The following is a 15,819-nucleotide window of genomic DNA, read 5'->3' as shown; positions in this document are numbered from 1 at the left end:
CATCAAAATAAACTAATTAATAAAAAAAGAATTCTATTAAGAACTTGGAAAGATCAAATTAAAAAAAAAAAGAATGAGAGGCACCATCAAAATAACTGGAAAAAAGGAGGTAGGAAAAAAAAAGGAGGTAGACCAGTCATCTATCAAGTAAGAACAAGAAAGAACAGGCACACAGCCAGAGTGAGACTCTGGTCTCCCTAAATGTTAAAAGGATAAGAGAAAGCCTCACATGTTGGGTGGATTGACTCTGGAGGACCTAAGGAAAGACATGCACAAGAATCTCATATGAAGAGAAGGTATGAAGGGTCTGCAATCTGCAAATGGAGGGAGTACACCGGTAAGGTTACAGACACAATGATGCATTATCAGTGTAAGCATTAGAGAGAGGGATTAGACCTACAATTTCATCAGGATATGGGACTCCTACACAGCAGATCAGCCTCTTCTCTGCAACTTATAGCCTTAGAAAACTGGCCAGAACACAAAGGTTAAATGACTTGCCCCAGGTTACAGAACCAGTATGTGTCAGAGGCAAGATCTGAATTGCCAGCTTTGAGGTCAGCTGTCTATCTATCATGTCAAGGTGCTTCTCAGGTGGACAGTGCAGATTAGTGTCCCTATTTCAAGGATACGGGCACGCAGGCTCAGAGATGGAGCTTGTCCAAGATAAGCACTGGAACTGTGATTTCAACCCTGTTTTTTAATATCATGTCCAGTGTTCTTTTTTGCTTTACCAGGCTGCCTCTATTAGCGATAACATTAATAATTGAGTAATTCCAGCACCTACTATGGATGCTGCCTCCACCAACATGGATCAAAGCCCCTTTATGCCTTTGTGGATGGTGTTCATGAGCTGCTATAGCTGAAGATATCCATACCCTAGATCCATCACCCTTTAACGACTAGGCCTCTCTGTACTTACTTAGGCCAGGCCCACGGGAAGTCTTACCAGCTGGGTAGAGCTTTTCTTCCAGTAGCATAGTTTTGAAGAACTCAGAGTCACCTTTATGCTGCAACAAAGCCAGAAGAAGATCTTAGTCGAGATTATTAATTGCAGCAGCTCACAAGTCTATGGTACTCTATGGATTATAAAGTACTTTCCTCAATCTAACTCTGTAAGGTAAATAATGCATCATTATCTCCATTTTAAAGATGAAAAAACTAAGGCTCAGGGAGGATAAGTTAATTGCTAACATCACTGCTTGTCCCATGTTACACCTTTCTCCAGTCCTCTCAATGTTAATTCCTTTTCTCTGAGATTATCTTCAATTTATTCTGTGTATGTACTGTTTGTACATCATCTTTTGGATGCTGTTACTTCCATTAGATTGTGAGATCCCTGAGGGCAAGTTTGATTTTTGCCTTTTTTTTTTTTTGTATCCCCAGAGCCTAGCTTAGTGCCTGGCTCATAGTAGGTGCTTAATAAATGCTGGTTGACTTTACCCCCATATGCTACTAAACCCAACCTTTGGAACACACAAGCAACAAGAAGAGCCACCCATGGTCGGCAACATTCCAAAAAGAACTAAGCGAAAGTAAACCATGGAATGTAAGAATATGAACATGCTAGGGATCCTTAGAACATGGAATGTTGGAACTTTAGGTGACCTCAGAACACAGAACTGAGATTGACAGAGCTGAAAAGGATCTTGGAACAGAGAACCCTAGAACTGGGAGAGATCCTTAGAGCACAATGTTAGAGCAGGCCTTAGGGACCTTAGAACAGAAAATGGCAGACCTGGGAGGGACCTTAGAGACCATGTGGTCCACCCCCCTGGTTGGACAGAGAGGAAGACAGTTATTGACTAGATCTCAGATCTAGGGGCCTGGGTTCTAAGTTGGGCTCTGCTATCTCCCGTCTGTAATGACCTCGACTCAGTTTCCTCAGTTTCCAACTTTGTAAAATGGAGGTGGGGGTCCTAAGTGAGTACCAAGATTCCTCCCAGCTCGAAATCTAACATCCAATGAAACTGGAAGCTTTCTGTCCGAGAGCCCACTGCAAGCCACAAAAGCGGGACTAGAAGGCAAGTGTCCAGGGGTCCAGGCCTGTCTCCAGGTGACCTACAAAAGGGCCTCCCCTCCCCCAAAGCCAGGCCTAGCACCTGTAGCATCATTTTCGCCTCTGGGACTGTCTTTTAAGGCGGGTGTCCCAGCTGATGGCTTGTTGCTTTCACAAGTCCCGGAGACGAGAAGGCAGAAGGGGAGTTCCGTCTAACGGTGTCCGCAGCGCGAGTCCCCGCCTTCCCCCTCGGCCCTAGAAGTCTCATCCCAGCTTCTAACAGGCCGGTTTAGGCCAGGCCACTCCACCAGCCCAGGCTTCCTTTCCTCTCGGCAACGCAGTCCGCTCCGCCCCGCTCATTGGCCAGCCTCCCTCCCGTCCAGCCATTGGTCCGCTCTCCGCTACTTTACATAGCCTCCTCACGACCAATCATCGCCCAGTGCCTACTTAACATGCAGCCCGACGGCCACTCAGAGAGCGCGGGGGCTGGGCCACCACGTGCTGTTGCTAAGCTTCGGCTTCTAAATTGTTACTATCGCGGCCGGCCTATTGGAAGAGAGATTCAGATCTGTCAACATTCTCTTCCCCAAGCTTAGGGGGTTCGGTCCGCTTCCATTGGTTCCGCTCACCCCTAGTTCCCGCCCCCAAACCCAAACGACGGATTTCTATTGGTTGCTCGAGCCGCCCATCGGTCTTATGTGTCAATTTGAGGGCTGGAGCGAGAGGGTGGTGTATAGGCGACTTGGAAGTAGGCTGGAGTGTGTGAACTCGGTGCAGTTGGGCGCTCGGGGGTCTGCTCTATAGGCAGGGAGAGGAGCCAGAGCCAGGGTGGGGGGGGCTGGGTGTTTGCCGTCTGGTTTCTCTGGGGGGGTGGGGGGGGACTGGTGTGAGTGACAGAGCACCAAAAGTATGGAGTGGAACTCTCTGTTACTCCTCCTGGAAGCAGCCGAGTACTTGGAGAGAAGAGACCGAGGTATTCCCAGAGTTGACTCTTTTGCAGAGCCCCCCTCCTTTCCTTTCCGCTCCCCTCTCTCTTTGTTGTACGCTGCTCCCCCCCTGGGGACCGCCTTTTCTTTCCCCCCTCTTCCCTGCCTGGAGCCTCGACTCCCCCCGGTTCGCCTCTGGCTCCGAGGCGCACGGATCCTACCTGAGGTTTAGGGGCCCAAGGGAGGCGGGGGAAGATACTTTGTTGCAAAACCAACCAAACAAACAAACCAAAAAAGCAACCGAAAGGAAAACTGGAGCTTCTAGAATGTGGAAGTGTCTCGGCCCGAGAGAGGCAACCTCTCTGGAAAAAACAGCCTCCCTGCCTGGGTCCCCGTGTCACGTCTCGGTGTGTCTCTCCCCCATGTCTTTTCTCTTGATTTCCTATCTGCCTCTGGGTCTCTCAGTCTCTGTGTCTCTGTAGCTGCCCGACACTGGGAGGAGGGAGGGGCGCTCGGTGACTGTGGCCGTGGCATTGACTTCCCTTGTCTATTACGGCGTCTGGCTGTTACTGTTAAGAGCGAGTTACATTGCCTCCTGCCTGCCCCCCTCCCCCACCGAGGGCCAGGCGGCCCCCTTCCTAGCTTAGCCCTTGGTCTCCACGGCCGGTTACCCGTACCCTACGAAAGACAGAGTTCAGGAAGGTTGGGACATGTTTATTGGCCCCCACCCCATCTGCAAAAGGCCCCGTGGCCTGGGAAGAAATCTCTAGTTGTGGGAGAAGGGGGGCGGGGGCAGAAATGTTGTGGGGTATCTTTTTTAAAATCCGGGCTCAACCGCCCTGATCCGGCCGGTCAGCCAAGCCCCTGAGGCTGGGGAAGGGTAGGAAGGGTGGGGTGGGGAGATTGGGGGCTGAGAGAACCGCGCCCCTGCGCCCCCCACTCCACCCCGGCCCCTAACGCGTGTGACTTTGTCCCCAGAAGCCGAACACGGCTACGCTTCGGTGCTGCCCTTCGACAGCGAGTATTCCAGGAAAAAAACAAAGACGGCCGCCTTGGCCAGGAAATCTCAGAATAACAGGTAAAAATCTGTCGACCCACTCCACCTAACCCGTGTAGACCCAGCTCCCCTTCTCTCCCACCCCCCACACCCCTCCAGGTGCTCGGACCACCTTCGGCCAGGAGCTGCCAGGCTGGGACTAGGAGTCGGAGAAACTGAGCCCTGCCCTCCCTCTCCGTCCCCCTCCCCCAGCCTCTTCCTACCCATCTCGGGGACCTGGCCCCAACCCCAGATCCCGTCGCCATTTTTCCCCTGGCCTGGGCTGGGCTGGGCTCGGCTCTGTTTTGATCTCGCACATAAACACTGCCACGCGTACAGCCTCTCTCTGCCTTGGCTCTGCCCGGCTCGATAACCCGGCAGCAGCCTGGATTGTACCCCCTCCCTGCCCAGCTCAACCCCCACCCCCACCCGCAGCAGCAGTGTCTGTATGTCCGTCTGCCCAGGGACGGATGTCAGCCCACCCCACCCTTCCTAGCGCTGATGGTGGTGGGCGGGCGAGGTCTGGGGTTTGGTTGCCTGGGACACTTCTCCCACCCAAACTTCTTAGTTTTGTTTTTGAGGCAGGAAGAGTCATGTGGAAGCCCAACCCCCATGACTTTCCAGCTCGAGGACTTTAAAAAACAGCCACTAGCACACACATATAGTTCCTTCCCCTAATCCCAAGGGTCTGGAAAAGAAATGCTCTTTCTACCTTTCTTTGTACTCTCAGTACAGTGCGTGGCACGTAGTAAGCGCTTAAAACGTGTTGTGGACTGACCGACTTCCCCCATAATAATTTGGTCAGCCAGTCTCTTGAGCTGAAAGAGCCCCAGCCACCAGTCCAATTCCCCTCCTTTCAGGGATAGGGAAACTGAGTCTCAGAGAGGGGGAAGGGACTTGCCCAAGGTTATGCAAGTTTATGACACGTGCTGGGACTTAGAACCTGTGTCTCCTCGGGACTCCCCAGTCCCAGCTGCTCTCTCCTACCCATCCCAGGTTTGCTGTCTGCCTTTGAGGGAGAAATTTCACATCTGGACAGTGGTTTTTGAGAGTTCCAGTCTATAGGCAGCCCCCACCCCCACCTTTGATTTTAATTGGAAAGCGGCTCCTGCTGAGTGAGGGTGCGAACTGCGCCCTCCCCCCACCCCCAGTCAGGCCGGACGAACTCTAGGATCGGATCAGCTCGGCACTGGCTGAGGCTCCCTGGGCCCTAGCTTTGTTTGCCTAAGCAGACCGTGCCCAGAGAGCGCTGTGTACGTGCCGAAGATTCTCTTAAAGGGGCCGCGCCTTGTTACGTGGTAACTCCTCCGGGTCCTTTCTCCAGCACCACCTACAGTTGCCAAATAACGGGCCTCGGGCTCATTGTAGTTAAGCCCTGCACTTTCCCCTGCTGTCCCAGCCCGCGTCCTTCTACTTTTCCTTCCTAAAGAAGGGGAGGGGGAAGCAATTGTGTTGTTGTCCTTCTGAAGGAAAATCCTTTCTAGCAGAGGGACTTGAGAACAACTTCCTCCTTCCCCGGTCAGTGCCCACCCTTCCCCCTCCTCCGAGGGCTGCCTAGCACTCTACCATCGAGCTTTATTCGTGCAGAACTGTGTGACCGAAAGAAAAAGCAAGGACCAGCCATTAGGATCGACCCATTGGGCATTTATTAAGGGCCTCCTGTGTGTCTGGGCATTGTGCTACCTAGGCCCACCAGGGCCAACAACGCCAAGCAAAATGGTCCCTGCCTCCAAAGAACTCCCAGTCTAACGGGGAAGGTAATCTCTGCATAAATATGTGTATATTTAAAAAAAAAAAAAGCAGAGAACAAGACAACCTTGGAAGGGGATGCTCCAGTAGCTGGGGAAGGTGGGGGAGGGCACCAGAAAAGGCCTCATTAAGCTTTGAGAGAGGGCCAGAGTTTACCAAGGACTAGGACTAGACAGTACAGTATGAACCACTGAACTTAGTGTTAGACCTGGGCCTGTTCTTAACTAGCAGCGTGACCTTGGACTTCCCCTTTTATAGGCCTCAGTTTCCTCAGCTGCACAATAAGAGGTGAGAACTAGGAAATCTCTATTTCTAACCCTAAACCCTGTGAATGTATTTGAAAGCAAGGTCCCAGCCCAGACGTTTTCTGTTCCATGGACCCTGACCTAGGACTTGAGAGCAGGAGGAAGTACTGGGGGGGAATGGGGGATAGAGGAGATGGTTTAAAACAGAGGAAGGAAAGGAAAGACCTTCCCTCTGCCTTTCTTTGTGGAGATGCCCTGCTTGGGGATGGGGAGAATATTTTCTAGTGGGAGGCAGCTGTGGTACCATGGAAGGAACATTAGATTTAGAATTCAGGTTCTACTAGCTGTGTGACCTTGGGATCTTCATCTGTAAGGTGGCGGTAGTGATGCATGTGTTACCCGCCTCACCAGGTTACTTCAAGGAACTAATGAGTGGGAGAAAAACTTGGTAAGGCACACAGGGCTCTTTAAAATGCCAGCTGCTATTATTGGTGATATTATTTGTTCACATACCAAGAAGGTCCCTCAGAGCAGCCTGGCTTTCATTTAGAAGCTGGGGTTTGGGCCCTCATTGGTCACTTTGGGTTGGTGATACTGGAACAGGGCCTGTGGGTGAAGTCTCTGAAAGGGAGCTTTGGGCTATGGGGCAGCCTTAGAGCAGGGCAGTTCCTTGGGTCCAGGCAAGCTAGGCAATGGTGTGTATTGTTTATTCTGGGGCAGTGTGTATGTGTATATACATGCAAGCGTGTGAACACGTTCACAAGACGTCCATGTTGGCAGGGCTGCTCCACTGTTGCCCATCTGGTCCATCTTTGGCTTTCTTTTTTCCCTGGTACTTTGCAGAAGTTGGGGGTATTTGTGCCCAGCAGCTGTTTTGAGGTAGTCAATCTGTCATCAATCAAATGCAGCAGAATTCCAAGCTTTACTGGCTGGGCAGTGTGGTGACATCCACCAGAGGTGGGACTTTTTCATACAAGATCTCCAGACTTTCTGCCCATGTCAGCTTTCCCATCTCATGCTCCTCCCATGTGGTCAGATGATTTTAAAAAAACCAACACAACAAAAACAAACAACTGCATACTGTTTGGATTCTGTGAGTCTTCCTGACGTCTCCCCCATGAACAGTGGGTCTTTGCGGTGGCTGTGGCTCTCTGGGGACCAGGGTTCCCACATGCTAAAAGCCAGAAATGATTCATATTTAGATCTTCATCAATACATGAACACTTTGTGCCTGTGAGAGGAGCCTGCAAAGACCTGGAAGGACAAAATAGGGTGGTGGGCCAGGCGATCTCCAAGAACCCTCCGCACTCTGGCATTGGAGGCCCAGAGGAGAGTTAGTGTGCTGGGGCCGGTCAGGAGACCTGGATCTGAATCCCTCCTTCTGCTGTCTGTTGTTATTTCACATCTTGGGGCTTCCTGGACTCCCTTGTCTATAAAATGAACAAGTTAAGACTCCATAGTCTCAGAAGTCCCTTCCTATTGTGCCATTCTGTTCCTTCAAGGTCCTTCCAGCCCTTGGGGTGAGGTTAAGTTTTTTGCCGCAGGGCATAGGAGGGATCTTGCTGTCCCTGCCCATTGCTGGGCCTGGCCCTTCCATCCCCACCTTTTCAACTTTCTCTTTCACAAGAGCAAAGCTCAGAAAACCCCGGAAAGTGGTAAACATGTGACCAATAAGGAATCGTAACAACGTCTCCCGTTTCCATAACACTTTGAGATAGGGCTCACTAGTGCTTTCCTTACAGTTTATCTATGGATCATTATCCCTGTTATACAGATGAGGAAACTGAGGCTCAATGAACTGCTTTTGCTTTCTGTCACCCAGCTAGTTCAGTGTTGGGGCAGGAAGAGAGGCTAGGGCTTCTGACTCCATGTCTGAGATACCTCTCGGCTCCCCTGAGGGACCACCCCTTTGGGTAGGAGCCCATTTTCTGGCCCTGCTCCCAAGCTATAATGGCAGCAAATAGGTGCTTAGCAATGCTGGCTTCCTGGTAGGCCAGGTCTGGCTTCTTCTAGGCTCTAATGCTGATAGAGCTTGAAGGAAGATGATTCACGGAGTTTGGATTCAGGACTGTCCTCAACCTTGGCCTTGTTCCCCAGGGTGTGTCTTTCTTCTTCAGTGACAGTGTGCCTATCCCTGTGCTCAGGTTGGTGGGTGGGTGGGTGGATGAGTTAGGGAGGAGAGATAGGACTGTTCTCTTCCTTCATCCAATTTCCTTGAACCAGCTTGAGGGACAGAACTTGGACCATTAAAATAATTCAAGCACAGTCTGGTCCTAAATCCCTGCAAGTGTCTGGGGAGCTCGGAGAAGGAAGAGCAGTGGATGTTGGGTTGGGCTAGTCTGGTCTGGTCAAGAAAGGCCTCCTGGAAAAGGGTGGAACTTAAGCCAAGCACTGAAAGTGCCTCAGCAAACATGTACCAAGCCCCTACTATGAGCCGGAATCTGAGGTAGGCCCTGAGGAGACAGACTTAGCTCCCACACAGGCCCTGCCTTCAGAGAGCTTGCAGTCTAATGTTGAAAAAGGAGATGCATAGGAGGAGACATATGACTGAAGTGAAACTGAGAGTTTTGTCATAGGCAAAGAGAGAAGCCCAGGTGAGAAGAGCCATGAAAAATTGGAAGGTGTCAAAGTGGATAGAATGCTGGGCCTGGAATCAGGAAGACCTGAGTTCAAATACAGTCTCAAGGGGCAGCTAGGTAGTGTAGTGGATAGATCACAGGCCCTGAAGTCAGGAGGACCCAAGTTCAAATCCGGCCTCAGACCAAGCACTTGACACTTACTAGCTGTGTGACCCTGGGCAAGTCACTTAACCCCAATTGCCTAAAAAAAAAAAAACCAGCCTCAGACAATTACTTAGCTATGTAACTGTGGGCAGGTCCCTTAACCTTATTTGCTTCAGTATCCTCCTCTGTAATGGGATAATAATAGCATCTATCTCTCAGGCCTGTTATGAGAACCAAATGAGATAATATTTGTAAAGTACTTAGCACAGTGCCTGGCACATAGAAGGCACCATATAAATGTTAGCTGCTGCTGTTGGTGGTACAAGGGAAGATTTCATGAATGAGATGGCCCTTGAGGTGGACGTTGAAGAAAGGGAGTTTTCAAGAAACCTAAGATTTAGGAAGCAGGTTAGGTTGACAGTCTTCCCATTCATAGGGGTAAGGAAAGATTCAGAAAAAGATAGCCGAATAGGATAGCCCAGGGGTGGGGAACTTGTGGCCTCCAGGCCATATGCGGCCCTCTAGGTCCTGAAGTGCGGCCCTTTGATGGAATCCAAACTTCCAAGTGGTCTAGAGGCTGCAGGTTTCCCATCCCTGGGCTAGGCAACAGGTCATTTTAGTTGAAACAAAGAATGTTGGAAGGGAAATGGTGTGAGAAGGCTGGACTGGTAGGTTGGAGGCTAAATGTGAAGGGCCTTGGATGGACAGCAGTTTCTGAAGGTTTTTGAGTAGAGTAGTGATATGGTCTCGTGTTAAGAAGCTTCCTCTTGGGGGCAGCTGGGGGGCGCAGTGGATGGAGCACTGTCCCTGAAGTCAGGAGGACTGGTGTTCAAATCCAGCTTCAGACCAAACACTTGACACGTACTAGCTGTGTGACCCTGGGCAAGTCACTCAACCCCCATTGCCCAAAAAAAAAAAAAAAAGCTTCCTCTTCTGAGAATGTGCAGGGTGGTTTGGAAAGGGAGGAAGAGAGGCTACCAGTTAAGAGGCTGTCGCAGAATAAATGAGCGTAGGATCTGGATGGTCAGAGAAAGTAGAATTGGGCTAGAAAGTGTAGTAGAAGGAGCCTAAGCCTGGGAGTTAAGGAACCTAGGCCATTCACATTGTGGCTCTTGGTCTCTGCTTCCCCCATTCGTAAAATGAGGTGGTTAGGTTAGAGGTTACCTGAGGTCCCTTCCAACTCTGATGGCCTCAAACGCTGTGCAGTGTAGGGGACAGAGTGTCAAGCGCATGATCTGACGGACTGGGTTTTAATTCTGCCTCAGCTGTTCGCTCCCTGAGTGACCGAGGGCAAGTCACTTCCCTCCTTTGGCCCTCAGTTGCCTCATCTGCCAGCCAAATGAAGGGGTTGCCCCTTAGTTTGTGATGTGAGGGGAGAGCATTAGGACTGTGAGGAGGCCATCCCTGACGACGCAGGGCGATGTTCAGCTGGAGGAGTCGGAGGGGCCCACACCGTACGTAGCCTCGAATGGCCAGGCTGAGGAGCTGGGCCTTACTGGGACTGGAAATAGGCAGCCGGTGTGGTGTGGACCGTGACTCCTGGACACAGGATGATGAAAGCCCTGCAAGCGGTTATTCCAGGTTGCTCAAGAGTGGGCATTTCCTCTGGTTCTGTCAGGCTGCCTCTCTGTGTAGCCTTGAGGGCATACTGTAGGGCAGTTGAGTGAGACATTTGGGGCTCAGGAGGGAGAAGGGGCAGTGATAACCACGTGTAAATCAGAACAATGAAAAGGCAGCAGTTAAGCTTGGCTCAGGAAAAGGAGGGGATGAAATGCGTATCTCTCTCCTCAGTAGAGAGCTGGGGGGGGTACCTCTAGGTACAGAAAGTTACCCCTTTTCAGGCTGTGCTTGCTTTTTCAGTTCTGTTTAACTGTTTTGCTTTGTTTCAAGAACAGGTTAGATACTGGGGACTGGTCTGAATGGAGAAATGATTGGTTTGTTGTTATTTTTTAAAGCACAATTTAAAAACATTTAAATAACAATAAAACAGGTGAGAGAGAGAGAGAGAAAGAAAGAAATGATCCCAGGGCCTGGAGCCAGGCTTATAATACCTGCCTTCGTGATATCATAGCCTTATGGTAGGAATATTATTTAAGCAGGGTAGGTTAAAGACTGGCAGCTAGGTGGCGCAGTGGATATAGTACCCAGCTTGGAGTCAGGACAGCCTGACTTTAAATGTTTGAAACCTTTACTAGCTTTTGCCTCAATTTCCTCATCTGTAAAATGAGCTGGAGTGTCTTTGCCAAGAAAACCCCAAATGGGAACACAGAGAGTCAGTTATGATTGAAACAGCCGAACAACAACAAAGGTTAAAGAGGGAATGGAAAAGGCAAGACTTGAACCCAAGTCCGTTGACCCCAGTTGATTTTACTGTTGATCTGCTTCACCTTGATATTTCCCTAATTTATGAAGCCATAGGTGAGAAGCAAGTGAATCAGGGCTCCTGGATGATGTTGGAGCATTGAGATGAAACAATTCTCCCCTTCTGGTCCCCTGGTTAGAGTCTTCCAGTAGTACCTGTGTCCTATATTATTAAACTTTTTTTTCTTTCTTTTTTTTTTTTTTGGTAAGGCGAGGTTAAGTGACTTGCACAGGGTCACATGGCTAGTAAGTGTCAAATGTATATTATGAACTTTTGAAAGTTTTAAAACTTTCAGATGGACCAAGGATAGTCAGAAGAGCCCAGGTGTAGGAGGTTGGGGGCCTTGGGTTTGAGTCATGGGTTTGCTACTGACTCATTTACATGACCTTGGGCAAATACAGTGTGCCTCACTTTCCCCACTTGGTGGTGTTGGCCTAGATTGTGCCTTAGCTGTAAAACCATATGAGTGGTATTCAGATGTGAGCCTATGTTAGCGGAGGAGACAGGCACTCAGAAATTGGATCAGGGTGGGAGGAGGGAGCGCTATTGATTATTTCAGACAGGCCTCCTAAGAGAGACCTTAAAACATAGAACATCGAAACTGAAGGAGCTCATGGGGGTTGCTTCATCCAACCCTTCTATTTTACCAGTGGAAAAACTAAGGCTGAAGGAAAAGAAGAATTCATCCAGAGCTGGGATTTGAACCCAGGACTCTCTATCTCCGGTGCAGTTTTCTCTACATGTTTTCCCACAATGCCATGATTTGCTGACGAGGTGAAGTTGGATGTCCGAGTGTTTGGTAGCTGCGGTTCTGTGAGCTCTGAAAACTAGGGTGAGGAGGCTCTGTCCCTCCAGAAGCAGCATGGCACAGGCTGGGGAGGCTGTTGGATCTGGAGCCGGGGACTCTTGGGTTACAATCCCAGCCTTAAAAGTAGCTATGTGAAGATGGATCGGAGGAGCTTAGATTTAGAAGTGAAAGAGACTTTTGAGAGCATTTTGTCCAACCCTTTCATTTTCCAAAAGAGGAAATTGAGACCCAGAGAGGAATTCGGTGATTTTTCCAAAGTCACATAGGTAGTAAGTGGCAAATCAAGGGTTTTGAACCCAGGCCATGAGACTCCAAATCCAACACTTTTCCCATTGTATCACAATGCTTCCCTAGCAATTCCCTGAACCCCTAAGCCTCAGTTTCCCCATCTTCAAAATGGGGGGCATGATCTTTATGCCACCTGTTTATGCTCTGTAAACCTTAAATTAGTTCTATAGAAACCTGAGTTGTTTGTTCAGATGGGGGGGTGGGAAGGAAACTGGGAGGGAGGCAGGCCAGGTTTGACAGAAGTGAGGAATAGAAATCGAGTCATTTCTCAAGAAATTGAAATTGAATGAGTTCTGACAAGCAGGGCTCCTTCTGCAGCTGGTAGATAACCGTAGTGGTCAGTTCTGTTTCCGGGCTCCACGTCATGATGACTAAACCCCCTCCCCCAACACTAAGTTTCTGTTTTCTGAAAAGGGGTGGAGGAAAGGCCTGGAGAAGGACGGCCCCTTGTGGAGGCAGCTCTGCTTGTATCACAAGAAACGCTGCTTGCTGCAGCAGCACAGCCTGCTCAGAGGAGAGCAGGAAGGCAGAAAGGATAGTCTTCTCATCACCAGCAAGGCAGCGTGAGGGTGCCCTGGTACTGGCCGGACAAGAAATGTCGGTGGGTGGGGAGCCATAGGGCAGGATTGACCTGTCGGGGATTCTTCATGACTACAACAACAATAAACCCGAATAATTATATTTATTATTACATCAAGCATTTATATAGTTCTTACTGTGTGCCTGACACTGTACTGAGCACTTTACAAGTGTTACGTTATCTTATCCTCGCAATAATCCTGGGAGATAGGTGCTTTTATTATCCCCATTTTACAGTTAAGGAAACTGAGGCGAACAGAGGTTGGTTTTTTTGTTTTAGTTTTTTGTTTTGTTGTTGTTGTTTCAGTGTTTACACAGCTGGGAAATATCTCAGACTGAATTTGAACTCTGGTCTTCCTGACTCCAGGCCCAGTCACCTGGCTGTCTCACAGAATGTCACAACTGGAAGGGCCCTTAGAGATCATCTGGTCCAGCCCCTGATTTATGGCCAAGGAAACTGAGGCCCAGAAAAAGGGAAAGGACTTTTCCAAGGTCTTGCCACTTCCAACTCCAACAAGTCTCCTACTTCCAAACCTAACTCTCTTTGTATTGTTCCTGTTGCTTGTAGCTCTTGATGTGGGGAGTCCCGAGGTAAAAGGGCTGGATGGGGCTCTGTGTCAAAGGATATTTGGCTGGGCATCAGGGTCTTACAGAAAGGGCAGTAGATTTGGAGTCAGGGGACATGGGTGCAGATCCCTGCCCTGCTGCTCAGCAGTTGTGTGCCTTTTGGGAAGTCACTTCCTCTCTGGCTGCCTTAGTTTCCTTCATCTGTAAAGTGAGGGTGACGACTCCTGCCCACCCTCCAAGGTTGTCTCGGGTTCAGATGTGCTCACGGTCCTAAAGCGCCACATAAACCTCAGCCCACAGCAGTCCTACGTCTTAGAGCTAGAGGGAATCTAGTTCCACTTAGCACTGTACAGAGAAGGGAAAGACAGAAGCATTTATGAAGCCCCTGCTGTGTGCCAGGCACCAGGCTCAGGCTGAAGGAGGCACAGAGCCTGTGTCTTCACCTTCAAAACCAGTAGTCTTTACACCATCCACTCTGCCTGCAACATGAGCTCTTCTGTTGGCAGAAAGACTTCCGGCCTAGGAATCAGGAGACCTGTGTTGCCAAACAATTTGGTTCCAGTTCCCTTGCGCCTCAGTTTCCCTGTATGTGAAATGATGTAGGTATACTCAGTGATCCCTGCAGCTCTAATGTTCTCTAAATAATATGATCCCCTTTTCTAGCACACATTTTCAGTAAGGAGAGACAGCTATCTGGGACATGTTTGGGGTTGGCTGGGGACAAGCTTACGTGCAGGGGGAGCAGTCAGGTTCCATTGCTTTAGGATGAAATTTTTTAGGTAAAATTTCCAGTCTGGACCCCCATGAAGGCTGAATGGACAAACATTTTGTGCTTTGTGAAGGCAGAAAAGTCAGATTAAAATAGGTACAATTTTCCCACAATGCCCCTCTCACTTCTTCTTGATCTGTTGAAATTCTTCCTAGCCTTTGGGGCCCAGCTCAAGTTTCACCTCCCCCAGGAAGCCTTCCCTGACCACCTCAGCCCATGGAGATCTCTCTTAACCCTGCACTCATAGGGTTTTCTGTATGTACTGCTAATTATATGCAGCTGCTTGTAATTAGTTACTTTGGTGCCTTGGCCATTCTCTGCTATCAGACCATGAAGTCCCCAAGGGTGGGTAGGGGCTGGATCTTGTGACAGTTCCTATTCCTACAGCACTTTAGAGTTTATTAATGACAGTAATAATAATGGCGATAATTTATTGATTATTCAGTTTACACTTTCCACGCAATAACTCTGTGAGCCAGGGAGTATAAATATTATTGCTCCCATTTGACAGATGAAGAAATTGAGGGAAAAGGAGTATGCCTGTGGCCAGTGGGCAGCCAAGATAGGACTCAGACCTGGGCTTCTGCCTCCTTACATATCTCCAGCTCCCACAGGTCTAATGCAAGCCCCCAGTTACAGGAGGTGCTCAATAAATGCTCATTGGTCACTTAGTCTCAGAGGTTATCAAGTAAAATGGGATGCACCCCTCATGAGGTAGACCATGTTCTGTCCTACCCTCAGGTCTATAAATAACTTTTTATTGATATCTTTTATTTTCCCATCACTTCTGTTTACAAATATATCCCTTCCCACCCAGCAAGCCATCTTTTGTACCAAAAATAAAAAAAGAAAATTAAAAAAAAAAGTAGGTAGCATTTATGTAACACTCAAGGTCTGCAAGTGCTTCACAGATATTCTCATTTGATCCTCACAGGGACCTTGGAAGGTAGGTGCTCTTAGTGTCCCCGTATCACAGTTGAGAAAACTGAGGCAGTCAGAGGTTAAGTGACTTGCCCAAGGTCACATAGTAAGGGTCCGGGGCTGGATTGCAAGTCAGGTCTTCCTGAATTCAGGTGTATCCATTGTGCTACTTTAAAATTAGCTAGCAAAGCTAACCAACATGTCACCTGTGCCTGACAGTATATGCAGTGTTCCACACCTGTAGTCCAGCACCTCTTTAGTGAAGGGAGGAAGGCTCATTTTTTAATCTCTTCACAAACTTGGCTGCACTGGGTATGTGACAGAAGACCAGCTGTTGTTGTTAGCCTTTGGGTGGTCCAAGATGGCCAGGGGGTTTTTTCCCCTCCTTTTTTTTTTCCTAGGCCCCTATCTGAAAGGGAAGGAGGGGAGGGCATGGATGGAACAAGGGAGTGTGGTCAGCAGCTGAGAATTCTGGTCTCAGGGGTGTTGAAAGGGGGCACTACTATGTCTGGAAAAACATGTTGGCTATGTTGGGGGTGATTGAACTGGAAGATCTTCCAGGTTTCTGTGGCACCTGACTGTCTGTAGTTCTGGGATTGAGCATCCTTCTTGAAGAGTGTGTGTTTGGTAGAGAAAGGAAAGGAAAACGAGTCATGATCTGTGAAGGAGACCAGAACGTGGCCACCCTGGTCTAGGGAGTGAACAGAACCATGAATTGAGGGTCAGGAAGCCTCCATTCTGGCATGCTGGTGCTGCTCGGTTGAAACCTCCTCCTGCCTCTGTTTCTTCATTTTTAAAATGTCTTATAGAGCTCCAGCGTTGGAGTCAGGAGGACCTGAGTTCAAAT

General features: G+C 49.2%; 2 protein-coding genes across 2 annotated transcripts in view; one reads left to right on the top strand and one right to left on the bottom strand.

The window, feature by feature from the left end:
* LOC114023580 overlaps window positions 1-2,386 on the bottom strand; it is a 64,187-nt gene extending 61,801 nt beyond the window's left edge. The window contains exons 1-3 of the mRNA XM_027836283.1: window positions 2,285-2,386; window positions 2,066-2,211; window positions 950-1,010 (exon numbers count right to left, since the gene is read on the bottom strand). Of these exons, the coding sequence (XP_027692084.1) occupies window positions 950-1,010; window positions 2,066-2,211; window positions 2,285-2,386 (309 nt within the window). The remainder of the gene's footprint in view (window positions 1-949; window positions 1,011-2,065; window positions 2,212-2,284) is intronic.
* A 494-nt stretch (window positions 2,387-2,880) lies between these two features.
* The window catches only part of MXD4 (MAX dimerization protein 4), a 57,466-nt gene continuing 44,527 nt past the window's right edge, over window positions 2,881-15,819 (top strand). Inside the window, exons 1-2 of the mRNA XM_027836072.1 lie at window positions 2,881-2,972; window positions 3,904-4,003. Coding sequence (XP_027691873.1) covers window positions 2,909-2,972; window positions 3,904-4,003 — 164 coding nt within the window. The 5' untranslated portion in view covers window positions 2,881-2,908. The remainder of the gene's footprint in view (window positions 2,973-3,903; window positions 4,004-15,819) is intronic.

Source organism: Vombatus ursinus, unplaced genomic scaffold (assembly GCF_900497805.2).
Source record: "Vombatus ursinus unplaced genomic scaffold, bare-nosed wombat genome assembly UNPS02014818.1, whole genome shotgun sequence".
NCBI classification, from domain to species: Eukaryota; Metazoa; Chordata; class Mammalia; order Diprotodontia; family Vombatidae; genus Vombatus; species Vombatus ursinus.
The sequence above is the reverse complement of the archived record's forward strand: the minus strand, read 5'-3'. Positions and strand labels throughout refer to the sequence as shown.